Source organism: Amyelois transitella, chromosome 6 (assembly GCF_032362555.1).
Source record: "Amyelois transitella isolate CPQ chromosome 6, ilAmyTran1.1, whole genome shotgun sequence".
Lineage (NCBI taxonomy): Eukaryota > Metazoa > Arthropoda > Insecta > Lepidoptera > Pyralidae > Amyelois > Amyelois transitella.
Genome location: NC_083509.1, coordinates 973,241 through 991,503, shown reverse-complemented (window position 1 = coordinate 991,503; position 18,263 = coordinate 973,241). Strand labels below are relative to the sequence as shown.

The 18,263-nt window shown below is 35.8% G+C and overlaps 1 protein-coding gene across 1 annotated transcript in view; it reads left to right on the top strand.

Moving 5' to 3' along the window:
- Nucleotides 1-1,822: 1,822 nt before the first annotated feature.
- LOC106140389 (neprilysin-4-like) overlaps nt 1,823-18,263 on the top strand; it is a 52,939-nt gene continuing 36,498 nt past the window's right edge. The window contains exon 1 of the mRNA XM_060944671.1: nt 1,823-1,883. Coding sequence (XP_060800654.1) covers nt 1,872-1,883 — 12 coding nt within the window. The 5' untranslated portion in view covers nt 1,823-1,871. The remainder of the gene's footprint in view (nt 1,884-18,263) is intronic.

The window sequence follows — 18,263 nt, the reverse complement described above, 5'->3', positions numbered from 1 at the left end:
CTTTCCCGCAGCCCCGGCTTAGTTTATCCCGTTTCCCCCCCTTGGGGGTTGACATTTCAAAAATCCCTTCTTAGTGCTCACTTATGTTACTAAAGGAACCTCTGTTCAAAATCTCAGACTTCTATACCGAGCGGTTTCGGCTGTGCGTTAATAAATCAGTCACCCAATCGCACCCCCTAAATCACGATTGGAGGGTAGTTTGAAAAAACTTATAATGTCAAACATATTTACTTGCCTATGTACGTGTTCATGCCAAGTTTCAAGTTTATAAACCCAAGGAATAAGATTTTTCATAGAAACGTTTTTACCCCTTTCCCCCCCCTTGGGGGTTGAATTTCCAAAAATCCTTTCTTAGTGCTCCCCTACATATCCCAAGGAACCTACATTCCAAATTTCAGCTGTCTACGACCAGTAGTTTCGACTGTGCGTTGTCTGTCAGTCAGTCACTCAGTAACGGAAGAGTTTTATATATATAGATAATATTATAATTATAATATTATATTATTTATAAATAGTATTATCAAAAATGAAAATATTAGCTATGAGGTAGGTATCTGCAATGGCGGACTTATCATTAAGCAATTATCATTATAATGCAACGTTAGAGTTTACAAAATTTTTTTTCTGTCTGTAGGTAGTCTGTGCCTCTGTTATTTATTAAGTGAAAGTATTTCTCGCTTATTCTAAGTACTTTTACGATATTCACGCGTGATGGAAAGATCAAACATAAACATATAATCACGTCTTTATCCCTTGCGGGGTAGACAGAGCCAACAGTCTTGTAAAGACTGATAGGCCACGTTCAGCTATTTGGCTTTAAGATATAATTGAGATTCAAATAGGTTGCTAGCCCATCGCCTAAAAGAAGAATCCCAAGTTTATAAGCCTACGACTTAGTCGCCTTAATCGCATTTTACGACATCCATGGGAGAGAGATGGAGTGGTCCTATTCTTTTTATTATTGGTGCCGGAAACCAAACGGCAAATGGAAAGATCCAAGATCCAAAAATTATGATGTAGCTGTCCTGGGAACCAAAAGACACTTTAGAAGACGAAATCTTTCTATAACTATTTATCAAGTGTTATTTGTGAAATTCCCACGTGAACTGGAGTTGGCCAAACTTTGATACTTTTATATTTACTTGTACTTGTTTTTAATATTTTTTTGTTTTTGCAAATTAATTCAACTATTGAATTAAGAACTACTAAATCGATTTTGATACCTTATATTTGCCACATAGACAGACGACTCCTATTCCGACTTTATAACGGCTTCGGCATGCCCAAAATGCTGAACCGATTTGGAAAAACGTATATAGTTTAAAGTTACGAGTAGGTATAATATGAAAAATTCTCTAATTCCCTTTTCCACGAATTTCTGAAAGTAATAAATATCGTAATTAGTTTATTTCGTAAACCCTCGAAACAGTTTGTCATAACAAACTTCAGCTATCATTGCCCTAATTAATTACCCCGTATCGGACAGCAACAAGAGAATTTTAGAAAAGATTTGCACGTTGCAACATTGAGTGAAACGCATAAACGTTGCAATGGTTTCGGCTCCAGTCGCGTCACATTTTACCTTCACCTTCGGCTAATGCAGTTTACAGTTTAGATGTTTAGCAAATATCGTGTTAGTGGTCGTTGCACCGCTGGAAGGGAAGCAAAACTACCGCCTCGCTGGAGAAGCGGCCATTGTCGCACTGCCGCACCGTACGCAAGCGCGGCTACGTCCGGTTGCGCGCCAAAACACGTTCGAAGTTTAAACGCGTTTGAAAACAACTGAATGAAAAGTTTTTGTTTTTTTATTTGAGCAAATAATAGTTTTTATTTTTTTTTGTGTGCTAGTGTTTTTTGGAATTGGAATCAAGATGAAGTACAAGGTAGGTACCTACAATTTTTAGTTGTCATTCAAAGGATTATGAACTTGGGGACTTCAATATTTACTGTTTGTCCTAAAATTTTAAAATTACCATCATAAAGTAGGAGAACTTAGAATTTATTATATTATTTAAGTTATAAAAACAACCTTCTTAATTTAATTATTAACAAAACAATCTACGACGGTATTTTTTTATATTCTTATACATACCTATAAGATCTTATTACCTACTTAAATCCAAACATTAAAAAGCAAAAATGTTCATTAAAATAAATGAAAACCATATCCATCATTTAATTTATAGCAAATCTTTTAAATTGAAGTTATCTTTACAAACTTATATAATAAAATAACTTTATTATCTTAGTCACATACCTAATTAGAACAAATATATTTTTTGTCATTAATGCAAAGCATCAAATTATTTGAACCTAGTGGAAAAATAAAAAAAAAGAAGTTACCTACTACACTGTTTATATGAAGGTAAGTACCAAGTTTATTATTATAATGTTGCCAAAGTATAGTATATAGTATAGTATATAGTATAGTATATATTAAATGTGCCGTGTGGTTCCCGGCACCAATAAAGAAATGAATAGGACCACTTTGTCGTATTCCCATGGATGTCGTAAAAAGTGACTAAGGGATTCTATTTGAAAATCAATTCTATCATTAAGCCAAACAGCTGAACGTGGCCCATCGGTCTTTTCAAGATCGTTGGCTCTGCGTACCCCGCATGGGATATACACGTGATTATATGTATATATATGTTATATCAAATTAACAATTTCTTTTTGTTTCTTTACGCACTTCAAACACAAACACAATTTGTTTTTATGTTCCACTTCCTGCACTTTGTTTGCAGGCGGATTTTACTCGATTGCAAATGAACAGCCATCATAGACAGTAACTATAATTTTCCCGATGAATTCTTAATAAGTGATAAATCTAATTTCTAAGGCTTCTAGGCTCCTTGCTACTAAATACCTATAACTTATCAGCAATGCCTAAGTACCTAAGTTTGAGTTAGAATAAGTTTCGTGCGCGTAGGATACCTGTATCATTCATAAATAGAGATCGGATAATCGGATGCATATTTACCTAAACTAATATTTTGGCGAAGAAAGCATGGAGGCGGCTTCTTGCTTTCGGGATTCGAATTATTTTGAATCCCGGAAATTTTATTAAACAATAAATTGAAACTTATCGTATATTAGGTATGATAAACACCTTTATAAACATAAGTGATGGATGATCATATACATATATTAAAAAATTACCTACCTACCAGAATTCCAGAATCATACCGCGTGATATTTTTGTCAGTACGAATACAGTTCGAATACATAATTAGAACATTAAATGTATCAATGCCGAATCCCAGAATTTTTGAGGTACAGAAGTACGTTCCATACTAACCCAACACCCCAACTCTAGGTACCTACTTTAAAAAGTCACCGACGAACTTGCAAGAAAACAGCAAATTGAATGATCAAGTGAAAAAGAAATATTCCCACGGTGTCTTGTACCGAACGCATAGGACAATGAGCTGATGGAAATTAATTACGATAATCTGTTAGTGTTGACCACTGACGTGTTAAATGCGCTGGGTAGTCGATTGTCTAATATTAATTTGGTTTTTTAATTCAAATAATCATTAAAAGATTCTACTTAATTAGTGTTTGCTCTGTCTGCAAGGAAAAGTTAACTGAATAAATCTATCAATACATATACGAAATAATTGAATGAATTTAGATTATATGTTACTGAGGAAGGAATTTTGAATACTTAATGAAAACGATGCTCCGAGAAATATACTTATATAGTAGGTAAGCAATATATAATAATATATTTAATTTTGATGTCGTTGATGTCTTTTCTATGTAAACAAAATATTACTATAAAAGGTGACTAAGGGATAGGCTTATAAACTTGGGATTCTTCTTTTAGGCGACAGGCTAGCAACCTATCACTATTTGAATCTCAATTCTATCATTAAGCCAAACAGCTGAACGTGGCCTGGCAGTCTTTTTAAGATTGTTGGCTCTGTCTACTCCGCAAGAGATATAGACGTGATTATATGTATGTATGTAATAATACCTTCTCTTCATGTGCATGTCATTGAGTAGGCCATCTTAGCTAAGTGTGACTCAATTTGAATGTAAACATTTTTTTACTACAAGGTATATGAAATTCCTGGTAAACCCTCTTCTCTCACCACGAGACATCGTGCAGAAACTTGTTCCAAGATAGGTTGGTTTCTCCTTTCAACAGCAAAGGGAGAATACTGGAAAAGGGGGTATAATTGGAGACGTAAGGAGAATTATGATGATAGTTCAGATGGGATCGCTCCATGTGGAATAAGACCCCGGGCTCCTCTCCAGAGAGACCAAAGGGTTTGTAATCCTAATTCATCTGACTCAGAATAACGACGCGAAGCTATTTAACAATATTACATACCTGCATACATATGGTCACGTCTATATCCCTTGCGGGGTAGACAGAGCCAGCAGTCTTTAAAAGACTGAATGGCCACGTTCAGCTATTTGGCTTAATGATAGAATTGAGATTCAAATAGTGACAGGTTGCTAGTCCATCGCCTAAAGAAGAATCCCAAGTTTGTAAGCCTATCCCTAAGTCGCCTTTTACAACATCCATGGGAAAGAGATGGAGTGGTCCTATTCTTTTTTGTATTTGTGCCGACAACCGCACGGCATGAACAATATTAATTGAAATAACATTGAAAGTCCATGTTCAAACACCCATTGCCACAAGAATAGACAACCTTCGTGGAGTTCACAGTTCAAAAGTTTCGGAGTAATTATACTCCGACTGAGATGTTCACAGGGAAGCTTCTAATTAAAGGTTCGCGGAGATAAGGCCTATACCACCACAAGCCATGGCTCTGCCAATTCATGGGAGGAGTCAGCCTTGTCATGAGAGGAGTGTGCGGCTAGTGCGTTTGTTTTCTTAAATAACGCACCCTTTCTTGACTCTTTACAAGCTCTTAAATAAATAAACATACATACATAAAATAACGCCTCTTTCCCGGAGGGTAGGCAGAGACTACCTCTTTCCACTTGCCACGATCTCTGCATACTTCCTTCGCTTCATCCACATTCATAACTCTCTTCATGCAAGCTCGGCGGTTTCGGGTACTTTTGGCCTGACCCTTTTCCAGGACGCCCTTAATTTGATCAAGATACGTTCGTCTAGGTCTTCCCACTCCGACCTTTCCTCCACACTCTCCTTGTATATCTGCTTAGTCAACCTGCTTTCATTCATTCATAAATAAACATATACGGGATAAATTACACAGATTGAGTTATACTCGAAGTAAGCTCGAAACTTGTGTTACGAGATACTAACTCAACGATATTATATATTATAACATACATACATACATACATATAGTCACGTCTATATCCCTTGCGGGGTAGACAGAGCCAACAGTCTTAAAGACTGAATGGCCACGTTCAGCTATTTGGCTTAATGATAGAATTGAGATTCAAATAGTGACAGGTTGCTAGCCCATCGCCTAGAAGAAGAATCCCAAGTTTATAAGCCTATCCCTTAGTCGCCTTTTACGACATCCATGGGAACGAGATGGAGTGGTCCTATTCTTTTTTTTTTTTTTTTTGGTGCCGGGAACCACACGGCACTGCCGGGAACCACACGGCACCTACTAACTCAACGATATTATATATTATAATAAATACTCATAAGTATGTGGTCAACAGTCCAACTGAGCAAACTTTGCTCAGTTAGATGAGGGGATGTAGATAAACTCAAGACCCAGGGTAGTTAGAAAAAGTTAGTTCATGCCCTGGCCGGGATTCGAACCCAAGTCCTCCAGCGTCACAGACAAGCGCACTACCGCTGCGCCACCGCTGTGCCGAGATGTACCTAGTTGTATTGTAACCATGATCTAACTTGGGTTAGATTCTCCTGCAAAAGTATGGCAAGGTTAACTTTGCATATTTGATTAAACTTATTAAAATGATTAAAATTCCATATTTGAAAAAAAAAATCGTAAAAGAAGACATAAGCATAGAAGCAGTTTATCAGTAGTAGGTAGATTAAGTGCCGTGTGGTTCCCGGCACCAATACAAAAAAGAATAGGACCACTCCATCTCTTTCCCATGGATGTCGTAAAAGGCGACTAAGGGATAGGCTTACAAACTTGGGATTCTTTTCTAGGCGATGGGCTAGCAACCTGTCACTATTTGAATCTCAATTCTATCATTAAGCCAAATAGCTGAACGTGGCCATTCAGTCTTTTCAAGACTGTTGGCTCTGTCTACCCCGCAAGGGATATAGACGTGACCATATGTATGTATGTATGTATGTAGATTAAGTGGAGATGAATTTACCGTTTACACGAAACCTACTCGATGACCTAATTTCCACGCGTTTCAATTAAAAAGAAAAACAAACCCAGTTTTGTAACACATACTTATTTTTACAGTTTAATAAAAACAATGATTAAGTGCAACACATATTAACACTTTACATTAAAAAATAATTTTAGGAGAAAATGCACATTTTTTTAAATAAAATATTTTATTTCCTACTTTGTTATGGGCGCCTCACTTATGCTGAGTTATAATTGAAAACCTTTTGGAGAACAAATGTAATCATTTTTTTAATTAATACCTATGTACCTAAGTAAGTATATCGTAGTTGCAAAGTGCTTTTAACTTTATCCTTCTTCATTCGCTACATTACGAACTAAATTTATACAAATTCATTGCAATTTGCGATTAATTATGTCTATGTCATATATGCCGTGTGGTTCCCGGCACCAATAAGAAAAAGAATGGGACCACTCCATCTCATACCCATGGATGTCGTAAAAGGCGACTTACGGATAGCTATCTTATAAATTTGGGATTTTTCTTTTAGGCGACAGGCTAATAACCTATGTCACTATTTGAATCTCAATTCTATCACTAAGCCAAACAGCTGAACGTTGCCCATCAGTCTTTTCAAATCTGTTGGCTCTTTCTACCCCGCAAGGGATATAGACGTGATGATATGTATGTATGTATGTCATTGTATGTATGACATATATTTGCGTCAATCGCAAGCGCCATTCATTCACAAGATTCACATTCATAACATCAATTAACTGACGGATGTGAATCTATCACTTTTATATGTATATAAACAGTACTAAATTCGATTCCCATGTACTTGAAGAACAATATACAAAAATATTTGGTTTAATATCGTCGGCGAATTCCATTGTTACGGTCATTATTTATAAATGAGAAGTCATCAAAATATGATTTTTGAAACAATGACGTGTTGCTTAACGTGTTTTTTATTTCGCCTGGAGTTTCTCCAGAGGACCACCGCCTTCTCCTACGGCTATGATCCAAGAGTAAGCTTACACCTTACTCCTTGGCCTACCTTATAGAGGAACTTTTGATTTTAACAGTTCTTCCCGCCCAGGTTCGGGAATCCGGTTATGTGAGACTCGAACCCATGGAGGATTAGTGGTCCACATTCTTAAACCTAGCCCAATTTGGATTATCAGTCGCAATAGAAGTCAAGATGTTTATTCCATTCAATTAGTTTTTTACATACATACATACATATAATCACGTCTATATCCCTTGAGGGTAGACAGAGTCAACAGTAAAGACTGAAAGGCCACATTGAGCTATTTGGCTTAATAATAGAATTGAGATTCAAATAGTGACAGGTTAGGTATTTTTTTTTAAATGTTTTATGCCAAAGTTGTACATACATAAATACATATGGTCCTATCCCTTAGTCGCCTTTTACGACATCCATGGGAAAGAAATGGAGTGGTTCTATTCTTTTTTGTATTGGTGCCGGGAACCACACGGCACGGCACGGCCATAGTTGCCCTTGCCTTAAAGACATCAATTTAAGTACCTTTTCACTCTCAATGCCGTTGATCAAAATAATCATTCATTCATAGATTCCAAGGCACAGTTCTCGATGAGATTTTCAGTTTCCTCGTCTGCTTGGGTAGGTTTCACAGCATCCTTCACGGTCCAAAGAAACTTTACTGTCATCCGGAACGTTACCACGATTCAGAAGGCATTATAATCGTTATCATAAATATTATTTAATATTTTTGGTCTTGTGACTATAGGATTTGTCTATAACGTAAGGAATAAAGACTAACACAATTACCTAAGGTTTAATTAGCAATACTATGCATTCGGCAATTTGCATTGATCATCTATGTCATATAATTAACGTTAATTCGTTTGACCAACGATGCTTTTCAACGTTTAGAAATATAGTAAATTTTAAACTTCCGACATTTACCTACTTCCTAAAATTTCACCGAGGTTTTCTTATCTATCTATACATATAATAAATCTGTAGAAAGGTCAATTCTGTACATTGAAAATATTGAAAAAATAAATAGCAGGGGGTGTTACTGGATCGATACCAAACCCAGATATGTGATTAAAAAAATCTGTCTGTATGTTCAGGCATCACGTGTAAACTAATGGTTTGATTTCGATGAAACTTGGTACAATTATACCTTATTATCCTGGGCATAAAATGGGATACTTTTTATCCTGGAAAAAAACGTAGAAAAAAAAATCTTCATTTTTGAGTTCAAGCGATCTTATCTTACTAAAACATCGAAACATGCTAGGCGAAGCCTAGCCGTATTTGAGTCCAATAGATATTTTTAAGATGTCATTGTCAGAGTTACTCAAAATGGAGAAATAAACCATCCACGCGAAGACCGACATCCGCGCGGACGGAGTCGTGGGCGGAAGCTAGTATTACCTATACTTATATGACTGACACATAACTAACTTAATGTGTGTAACGTCGTACAAAAGAGTCAAAATTCCTTCGGGTCGCCGACCTTTTTTACAAGGAAAATAAAAAGCGATGCAACTGCATATTTTAATCCAATAAATTCCGGTCTAAAGAGGTCCTTGACACTAAGGAGGTGGTCACACTCGCGGAGTTACCATTAAATTGAAATTTATGTAAATAAAAAATTAAGAATAGTAACTAAGTACTTTTCCTACTACATTAATGATCTCATTAAAAAATCATGTACTTTCTTCAATAACTCTATCTCATTGCATCTTCGAACCAAACTTAAAAAACAAAAAAATGAGCTTAGGTAATATCTACCATTTAAAAAAAATCACATTGGTTGATGTGATTTTAAAAGTACCTAATGAACAAAGAAGGTATGCCATAGAGAAAATAAACTTCAATCATCAAAGCAGACAAAGAAATTAAAAAAGAAATACCTACGATCACGATAATTAACTATTGAAGGATTTTTATAAAACCTAAAATTTATGTAAACTGTCTAAAAAAATACATAATATAAAGTTAATAGATATTCTTCTTTTAGGCGAGTCAGTCTCTGCATCTTAATTCCATCATCATCGCGGCCTTCTAGTCTGATGACTGTTGCCACTGTTAACCCCGTAAGAGATAAAGACATGATATGATATATTTTTAAGTAGAGCCAGTGTGTCCCTAACCTTCTCCTTAAAACAGAAAGAATTCCACGGCGTTCGTCCCACTTGGAATTCGCCGAAAATAACGGTTGTTCTTGTTGTTGTTGTCCCACAGATGTCGTAGAAGGCGAATAAGGGACTCTCAATTCTATCACTAAACCAAACAGCTGAGCGTGGCATATCATTCTTTTCAAGACTGGTGGCTCTGTCTACCCCGCTAGGGATATAGACGTGATTATATGTATGTATGTATGTTAACGGTTGATCTTACTTGAGCCTTACAAATATTGCTTCTTTCTACCCCGTAAGGGATAAAGATGATATTTTATGTATAGTGTATCCCTATACTTAAGTAGAAACGTACATACATACATATACTCACGTCAACGAAGTCAAGAGTCTTGAAGAGATTGAAAGGTCACGTTCAGCTGTATGGCCTAATGATGGAATTCAGATTCAAATAGTGACAGGTTGCTAGCCCATCGTCTGCAAGAAGAATCCTAAGTTCATTAGCCCTTACCTTAGTCGCGTTTTACGATATCCATGGGAAAGATATGGGGTGGTCCTATTGTAAAGTATCGGGAATTTTACAACGGTACATATATCCTTATCATTCTACTTAAAGATTATATACATGTAAAAGAATTCTGTGGAGTTTTGACGGCACCCCGCTTGTATTTCACCCGAAATTAACTGCGTGATTTTGCGTGCGAGATATAACGGTTGATCTTAAAACGAAAACCTCTTGAGTGCTTTTTAAATGCACTTACAGAGATACTGCAATACCATTACGTAATATGTATAGAGGGTAATTAGGAATTCAGATTAAAAGCATACACGATTGCAACAGAATTATAAGCTATCCACGTTAACTTTCTCACTCAAATGTACATACATACATACATATAATCACGTCTATATCCTTTGCGGGGTAGACAAAGCCAACAGTCTTGTAAAGACTGATAGGCCACGTTCAGTTATTTAGCTTTAAGATAGAATTAAGATTCAAATAGTGACAGGTTGAAATAAAAATACACTCAAATGTACTCAAATTCAAATTTCAAACTCAAAAATTTTATTCATTGTTATGGGACACGTCATATAACTTAAAATTGTTATGTATTAATTCACATTAAAGGAGCAAAAATTTTAATTTAAAATAAACAATGTTTTTCAATGAGTTTATATTCTTGCTCGTTTTTTTTAGTAAGCGGTCTTCTTATTTAAATTGCCATGAAAATTATATGACAAACAAATGACAAGATGAGCTTAAGGTCTATGAATTCATGTATAAAAAAGGGTATCTTACCATGATCTATCCAAAACACCTGTTCAATTACCTATTATAGCGTCAGTAAATTTCCATCATCGTCATTAGACAAGCTAGTATCAAAACATTCTTTATTTTGAACGCATCATCAACACCTTATAATGAGACGTGAACTCATCATTATACTGTTTGTGTTCATTAGACAAAAATATATAAAAGTACAATAGGTAACATAATTTATAGACGAAATGTCACATGAATTAATCACTATTATGAGATTATTGGCTCTCTTTGTAAGGATATACAAGAAGCGACTATTTTCTTATTAAAAAAGCATCAATCACTATCTAACAGCTCAATTTTAACACTTTTACCAACTTTTAGATACACATTAAAGTCATACATAGGTACATAAAATCATGCCTCTTTTCACTCGCCACGATCCCTGCATACTACTTTCGCTTCATCCACATTTATAACTCGCTCCATGCAGGGTCGTCGCTTTCGGGTATTCTTGACCTGACCTTTTGCCAGAACGTCTCCAATTTGATCAAGATACGTTCGTCTAGGCCTTCACTCCAACAGTCCCATTCACACTCCCTTTGTTTATATGTATGCTTAGTCAGCCTGCTTTCTTTCATCCTCTTGACAAGACCAAACTTGTCACTATATCTACTTTTACATAACAACATTCCCATAGCACGCTCCTTATCCTGTCACTCAATTTACAAGTCATACAAGTCTTTCTATTGTACACATACAATCAAAACATATTGATCATGATCTAATATTTTCGCCGATCTGCATTTCCATTGTAAGCAATACAAAAAGAGTTCGTCACTGGCTTTTTTTTGTGAGATTACTGTTCGTCTTTTGTTAATGGTTATTATTATCTATAGGTACCTCGTTAACCTCCCGTTAATCTCAAGACCCATTGTTACTTAAACCAGGGCATCAAGTCCAGCACACAATTGTAACGTTATTTTGACATTAACAAAGAAACAAACCATGTGAAGGAAGAATCTAAAATATTAATGAAGTTTAATGTATAATATTTATTTGGTGAATTAAGTTGACAAAATGTGACTATTAGGTACAATTTCTAAAATTATACTAAAAATAAACCTACCTAATTAAAATAAAGTAAAATTCCTAAACTACAAACTAAAAAAAATATTATTTCAGTTTGGACACCTTGGTAAGGTTTAATATTATATATTGTTTTTAATGAATATTATGAAAAATAATATCGCTAAGAAATTACTTGAAAAATTTAAATTCCGTTACCGGTGTCACAGACAAGCGTTCTACCGCTGCGCCACAGAGGCCATAGCCATTAAAAGGACTGGTCTTATAATCATTTGGTGATTTTTAATAATAAGTCAGTAATTCGGCAATGATTTACAAGATCAGTGTCCAAGTCATTCTGTACCGAAGTCATCACTAAATCACACACGGGTCGTCGACTTTTTAGTCATCGTCACCGGTGACATTTTGTAACAATACCCTGTACTGTTATGTTATTATTCTGTCTGTACGTTAGGTGTAATCGACCGAACTTTTTTGTTTGCGATGGCCCACTTTGATTATTGACAATTCGTGATTATTTTCTCGTTAAAAAACAAAAGAGGAATAGCGTTTATAGAATTGCTTACATAATTATGTTTGCTACCACTCCATTTCTTTCCCATGGGTGTCGTAAACGACGACTGAGGGCGATTTTAAGCGATGGGCTAGCATCCTGTCACTGCCACACATCTGAACGTGGCCTTTCAGTTTTTTCAATACTGTTTGCTCTGCCCACCCCGCAAAGAATAGACATGAATTGATTATTATGTATATACATACATACATATGGTCACGTCTATATCCCTTGCGGGGTAGACAGAGCCAACAGTCTTGAAAAGACTGAATGGCCACGTTCAACTATTTGGCTTAATGATATAATTGAGATTCAAATAGTGACAGGTTGCAAGCCCATCGCCTAAAAAAGAATCCCAAGTTTGTAAGCCTATTCCTTAGTCGCCTTTTACGACATCCATGGGAAAATGATGGAGTGATCCTATTCTTTTTTGTATTGGTACCGGGAACTACACGGCACTGCCGGGAACCACACGGCACAAATTGTTCGGACAACAATTAGTTCGGATACACGCACCTATGTATTACTAGAGGCCGCCCGCGACTTCGTCCGCATGGAAACCCTATCAATCCCGCGGGAACTCTGGGATAAAAAGTAGCCTATGTGTTATTCTGGGTCTTCAGCTACCTACATACCAAATTTCATGGTAATCGGTTCAGTAGTTTTTGCGTGAAAGAGTAACAAACATCCATACAAACTTTCGCCTTCATAATAGTAGTAGGATATAATTTTGATTATTGACAAATTCTGTTTAAGACTGCAAGGCGGCGCAGTAAAAGTGACACTCGTATGTCCTTGCAAAACGGATGCACGGCTTTGTACGCGGATGCCTGCATTAGATGCACTCGGCACCTCCCAGTCACGCACTTCAATACATCCTCGGAAATAATGGAAAATAACTTGGAATAGACAAAGGAACTTTTTTTTTAATCGCTCACTGAAAGTGGTTACTTTTTGACGAGCGTGCGGTACCTATATAACAACATCCTACTACTATTATAAAGGCGAAAGTTTGTATGGATGTTTGTTACTCTTTCACGCAAAAACTACTGAACCGATTACCATGAAATTTGGTATGTAGGTAGCTGAAGACCCAGAATAACACATAGGCTACTTTTTATCCCAGAGTTCCCGCGGGATTGGGATAGGGTTTCCATGCGGACGAAGTCGCGGGCGGCCTCTAGTACATACATATGTATTATCACGTCTATATCCCTTGCGGGGTAGATAGAGCGAACAGTCTTCAAAAACTGATAGGTCACGTTCAGATGTTTATGATGATGGCTGAGTGATGATCTTGAGATTCAAATAGTGACAGGTTGCAAGCCCGTCGCCTAAAAGAAGAATCCCAAGTTTATAAGTCTATCCATTAGTCGCCTTTTACGACATCCATCGGAACGATATGGAGTGGTCCTATTCTTTTTTATTGGTGCCGGGAACCACACGGCAACATAATATGTATTTTACATAATTATGTATTTTTTTTGGGCCAGAGGTCATGCACGTTTGATATTGGTACATGTAAAAGTTTTTGTTTTGACGGCCTCTGTGGCGCACCAGTAGTAGGTACTGTGACACCGGAGGTCCCGGGTTCGAATCCCGGCCAGGGCATGATGAGGAACGAACTTTCTCTGATTGTCCTGGGTCTTGGATGTTTATAAATATAAGTATTTATTATAAAATATAGTATCGTTGAGTTAGTATCTCGTAACACAAGTGTCGTACTTACTTCGAGGCTAACTCTAATCTGTGTAATTTGGCCCGTATACATTTATTTTATTTTTATTATTTATTTTGTAATGTCTGAAAAAGATCATTTCCGTGATATTGTTGTTCAAATGTCAGTATTAAAGAACAGGCAGAACATTTCACGATATCGTGCCCATTTTGATGATGTTACAATTTATATTTTACCAAATACTATGTAAGTATTTTACGAGTATGTAGTCATCATGATTTTTCTCTTTACTAAGAGATGCTGACTTAAAACTTCATTGTAAAAGAGTTTTACGCGTTTATGTCTAACGAAGATTCAGGAAATTGATACATACATATAATCACGTCTATATATTTTGCGGGGTAGACATAGCCAACAGTCTTCAAAAGCCTGTGAAGCCACAATTAGTTGTATGTTTTTCTGATGAAATTAATATTCAAATAATGACAGGTTGCTAGCTGAAAAAACAAGAAGAATCCCAACTTTATGTGCCATTCCCTTAGTCGCCTTTTATGAAATCCATTGGAAAGATATGGAGTAGTCCTATTCTAAAATGCCGGTACCTTTACGGCAGTTAAAAACCACAGAAAATTAATAATAAAAATTATGCTTTCTTTTTATTCCCCACCACATCTATGAGTTAGTTACTGATTTATTTAGGAAATGAAAAACAAAGGGGTTTCTTCTCCTACCCTTTTAGTTAGATGGACATATAACGTCTTTTTCATTAATTCATTTATTACATTAAAAGATACAAAACTCGAAGGTCGCATTTAGCTGTATAAACTGATGTCAGAGCGAGAGAAATCCGAATTTTGTAGTCATTATTTAGATTTCTTTGGTTATATGGAATATCCAGATATAGTATAGAAATTTAAATTATGTACCTTGTTCTTTATTTTGATTCCTATGGTTTTATCAGTTAAAAAAGTTATATTATTACATCATGAGTGTGCCTACGTGTATCCTAATCGTCTGAGCTTTATTTGTTGCTTCACAAAACTCATCAATTGACCAATAATTGAGTTATTTTTAATTCACATATCAGCAAACATCTTACGAAATATGTAATACCAAAATAAATTATTTCTTCACTTTATCAAATTTATAGTTGACACTGATTTCAATTGGGTACAGTGTGTGTAGATAGGTATTCAAAACAATTAATAAATGACCGTGGGAACGAATTAAAAGTTTTTTTATTTCTTTCGAGACCATAGCTCAGAGTAAATACCACTACTGCATCAGAGAAGCAACTAACAGATAAGTAATAATCGTAATTCACTAATCAAAATCTTCTACAGATTTATAAGATCAGATGGATTAGTGAATTACTATTATTCCTTATATAAGCAGGAAAGTAACAAAGGTCACTTCCAATGAGATTAATTATTCATAGTAAGGCTTCTTATAAACCCATGTAAAGGGCTGAAATGATTGAAACTTTCCAAATCCCTCAAGATATGAAGCAATGCCTAGCTATGTCCCCATTTTTTTATTAAGCGCTCATTAAAACAGTTCTGCACTCCAAGAGATGACTTCTATTTTCAGTTAGCATATGCATCCCATATGTGCAATTTGTCAGAACGGCCGTAAACATAAATTCACTCATCATTACAATAAAGATTGAACATTTATTTTATCGTCTAGCCTAGAGCTAGATTGCCTTGCGAGGTGTTCATGTTGATGCGAAATATTTATCTGAAGGTTGACCTTTCAACTTTTAACTTGAGTTATTAACTGCATCTTATCATCATTCTCAGTTATAGGTATGTCCCAGTTACAAACTTCCTGGTGAAGAGGGGAACCTCTGTTTATGATATAAAGAGTATACCTAAACCACGTATGGCTCTGACCCAGGAGTGGGTTGGGTACACGAAGCGACTTCCATTTGTCTTCGAGGTACTAGGTATTTCTTGTTTCATAAAAATTGTAACATCATTGGAAAAGAGATAAAATTGTCATTTTGTAAAGGTCCACTACCACTAATTTAATACAGATATAAAACTTATTTTATTTGAACAGTTTGAATGTCCATGGTTTCGAAACAACACCTTCGAGCTTAACCTCAAATGGACAAAAATGGGAGAGAGTTAGCAACAAAAAAGCAAATTTCTCTAGGACATAAATCTCTATTACATACATAGGATTAATGTCAATCTTGAATGTAATTGCCACCGTAATCAGTGTAACCATGCGTTATAAGTATAATGTTAGCAATTATAATAACAACTTAACAGTTAGACAAACAATTACGAGATAATTAACCCGGGGACTTCCGCGCTCACTCGAATGTTCAAGTCCGTCGTAATTTTTTCAGATTACTTAACATAAACTTGGCCGAGAATATGTCATTGTATTCTTTAATATTTTTTTTTATTATGTAATTAGAAAGAAACATTTATTTCAGTCAATGTTATGATACTAACAATATTAAAGACTTTTTATTATCTATTTTAATGTTGAAATAATAAATCTGTGAGCGACCTTCCTAAATACTCCTTCGGTGAGTGAAAACATCGTTAGGTGAATCTAAGGAAGGCAACTAGTTGTGTGCAAAGTTTGCTAAGATTAGGTTTGATTCTCTCCTTGTAAGAACCTGCCTTACCCACTCTAGGATCAAGGTCACATGTGGACACCGGACTCCCCTCCAGAGAAGTGATGACCTGGATGAACACCAGGAGGACGATGATGACTTTTATCACACGTCAAACGAGATACATAATTACATATGGTCACGTCTATATCCCTTGCGGGGTAGACAGAGCCACACAGTCTTGAAAAGACTGAATGGCCACGTTCAGCTATTTGGCTTAATGATAGAATTGAGATTCAAATAGTGACAGCCCATCGCCTAAAAAAGAATCCCAAGTTTGTAAGCCTATCCCTTAGTCGCCTTTTACGACGTCCATGGGAAAGAGGTGGAGTGGTCCTATTCTTTTTTTGTATTGGTGCCGGGAACCACACGGCACTCAAACGAGATAATAGTAATGACAGCACACGTCACAGTAAGACTCGCTGGTTTTACTTCTCGGTCTATCGGCCGCGACCTCCGAGTTTGCGCCATCTTGTGACGCAACACCTTATCAATTTCGGCGGGAAATCTCCTGATTGGCGGGCCTGGTGAAAACCGCAACCACAACTGTTTTCCAAAAGAAACTGAGTATAAACGGTTTCGCTGTTATTAGTGAAATGTTAAAACTGAACGGTTTTCCAAGGAAACATAGTTCGTTATAAATGGTATAAAAATAATGAAACTATTTATTTACGCCAGTAATACAACGGTATTAGTACACCTCTTAAAGTATTAAGCAAGGAATTCTTATATCTTCTTCTTCGTCGTTACCTTTTCCCACTTTCTACGTGGGGTCGGTATATGTTAGTTTTTTCCAATTACTTCTGTCAATTAATAACGCAAGGAATTCTTATATAACAAAATAAAATCTTTCAAATGAAAAGGACAAATAAAAAGTATAATATGTGCAAGAAACTAAGAAGTTACTTACAGAAACAAACAAGTTGAAGAACATTCACCTTCAAATAAACATAGACTTGGACGTAGTTGTAGATGACAATATTGAAGGAATTGAATAATTAACTATAACCCGTGTCGGATATTTTTTAAAAAACTAGGGATTTCTGACGTAACGATTTTCTTCCATTGACGAGTAAGTTTTGTAATGGATGACACAAAATTATAAAAATAGACGGACCATGACGATAATCGTTTCAGCATAATATTTTTTCTATCGGGAAATTGCAAGTTTGCTAGGTACGTTTTTTTTCTAATTATTGAATAAATAATATAAATAGTAACTAAAAGTAGTTCTTTTTATTCCTATATTTTCTATCTTTTTCGTTCTGAATAAAATTAAATACCTAATTAACGTAACAACGAGGTAACGTTATCCAATCCTACCCTATGGAAATCCAAGAATTGTAATTTGTTAATTTTATCCACATTAAGAAACAATTGATCTTGTTGATTTTGATCACCCACGTGATTTGCCATAAGGTGATTTCAGGATACAAAAATGTGGAATTTGGACCAGTGGACCAAAGTGGAATAACCGATTGAAGGTTCATCAAATCGAGATTCGAAAACAATTATTTCTCATCGAGTGATTTTAATATTACCGGTCCCGGCTACCATCCCAACCGAAGTGATATATCATTCTTACATACATACATACATATGGTCACGTCTATATCCCTTGCGGGGTAGACAGAGCCAACAGTCTTGAAAAGACTGAATGGCCACATTCAGC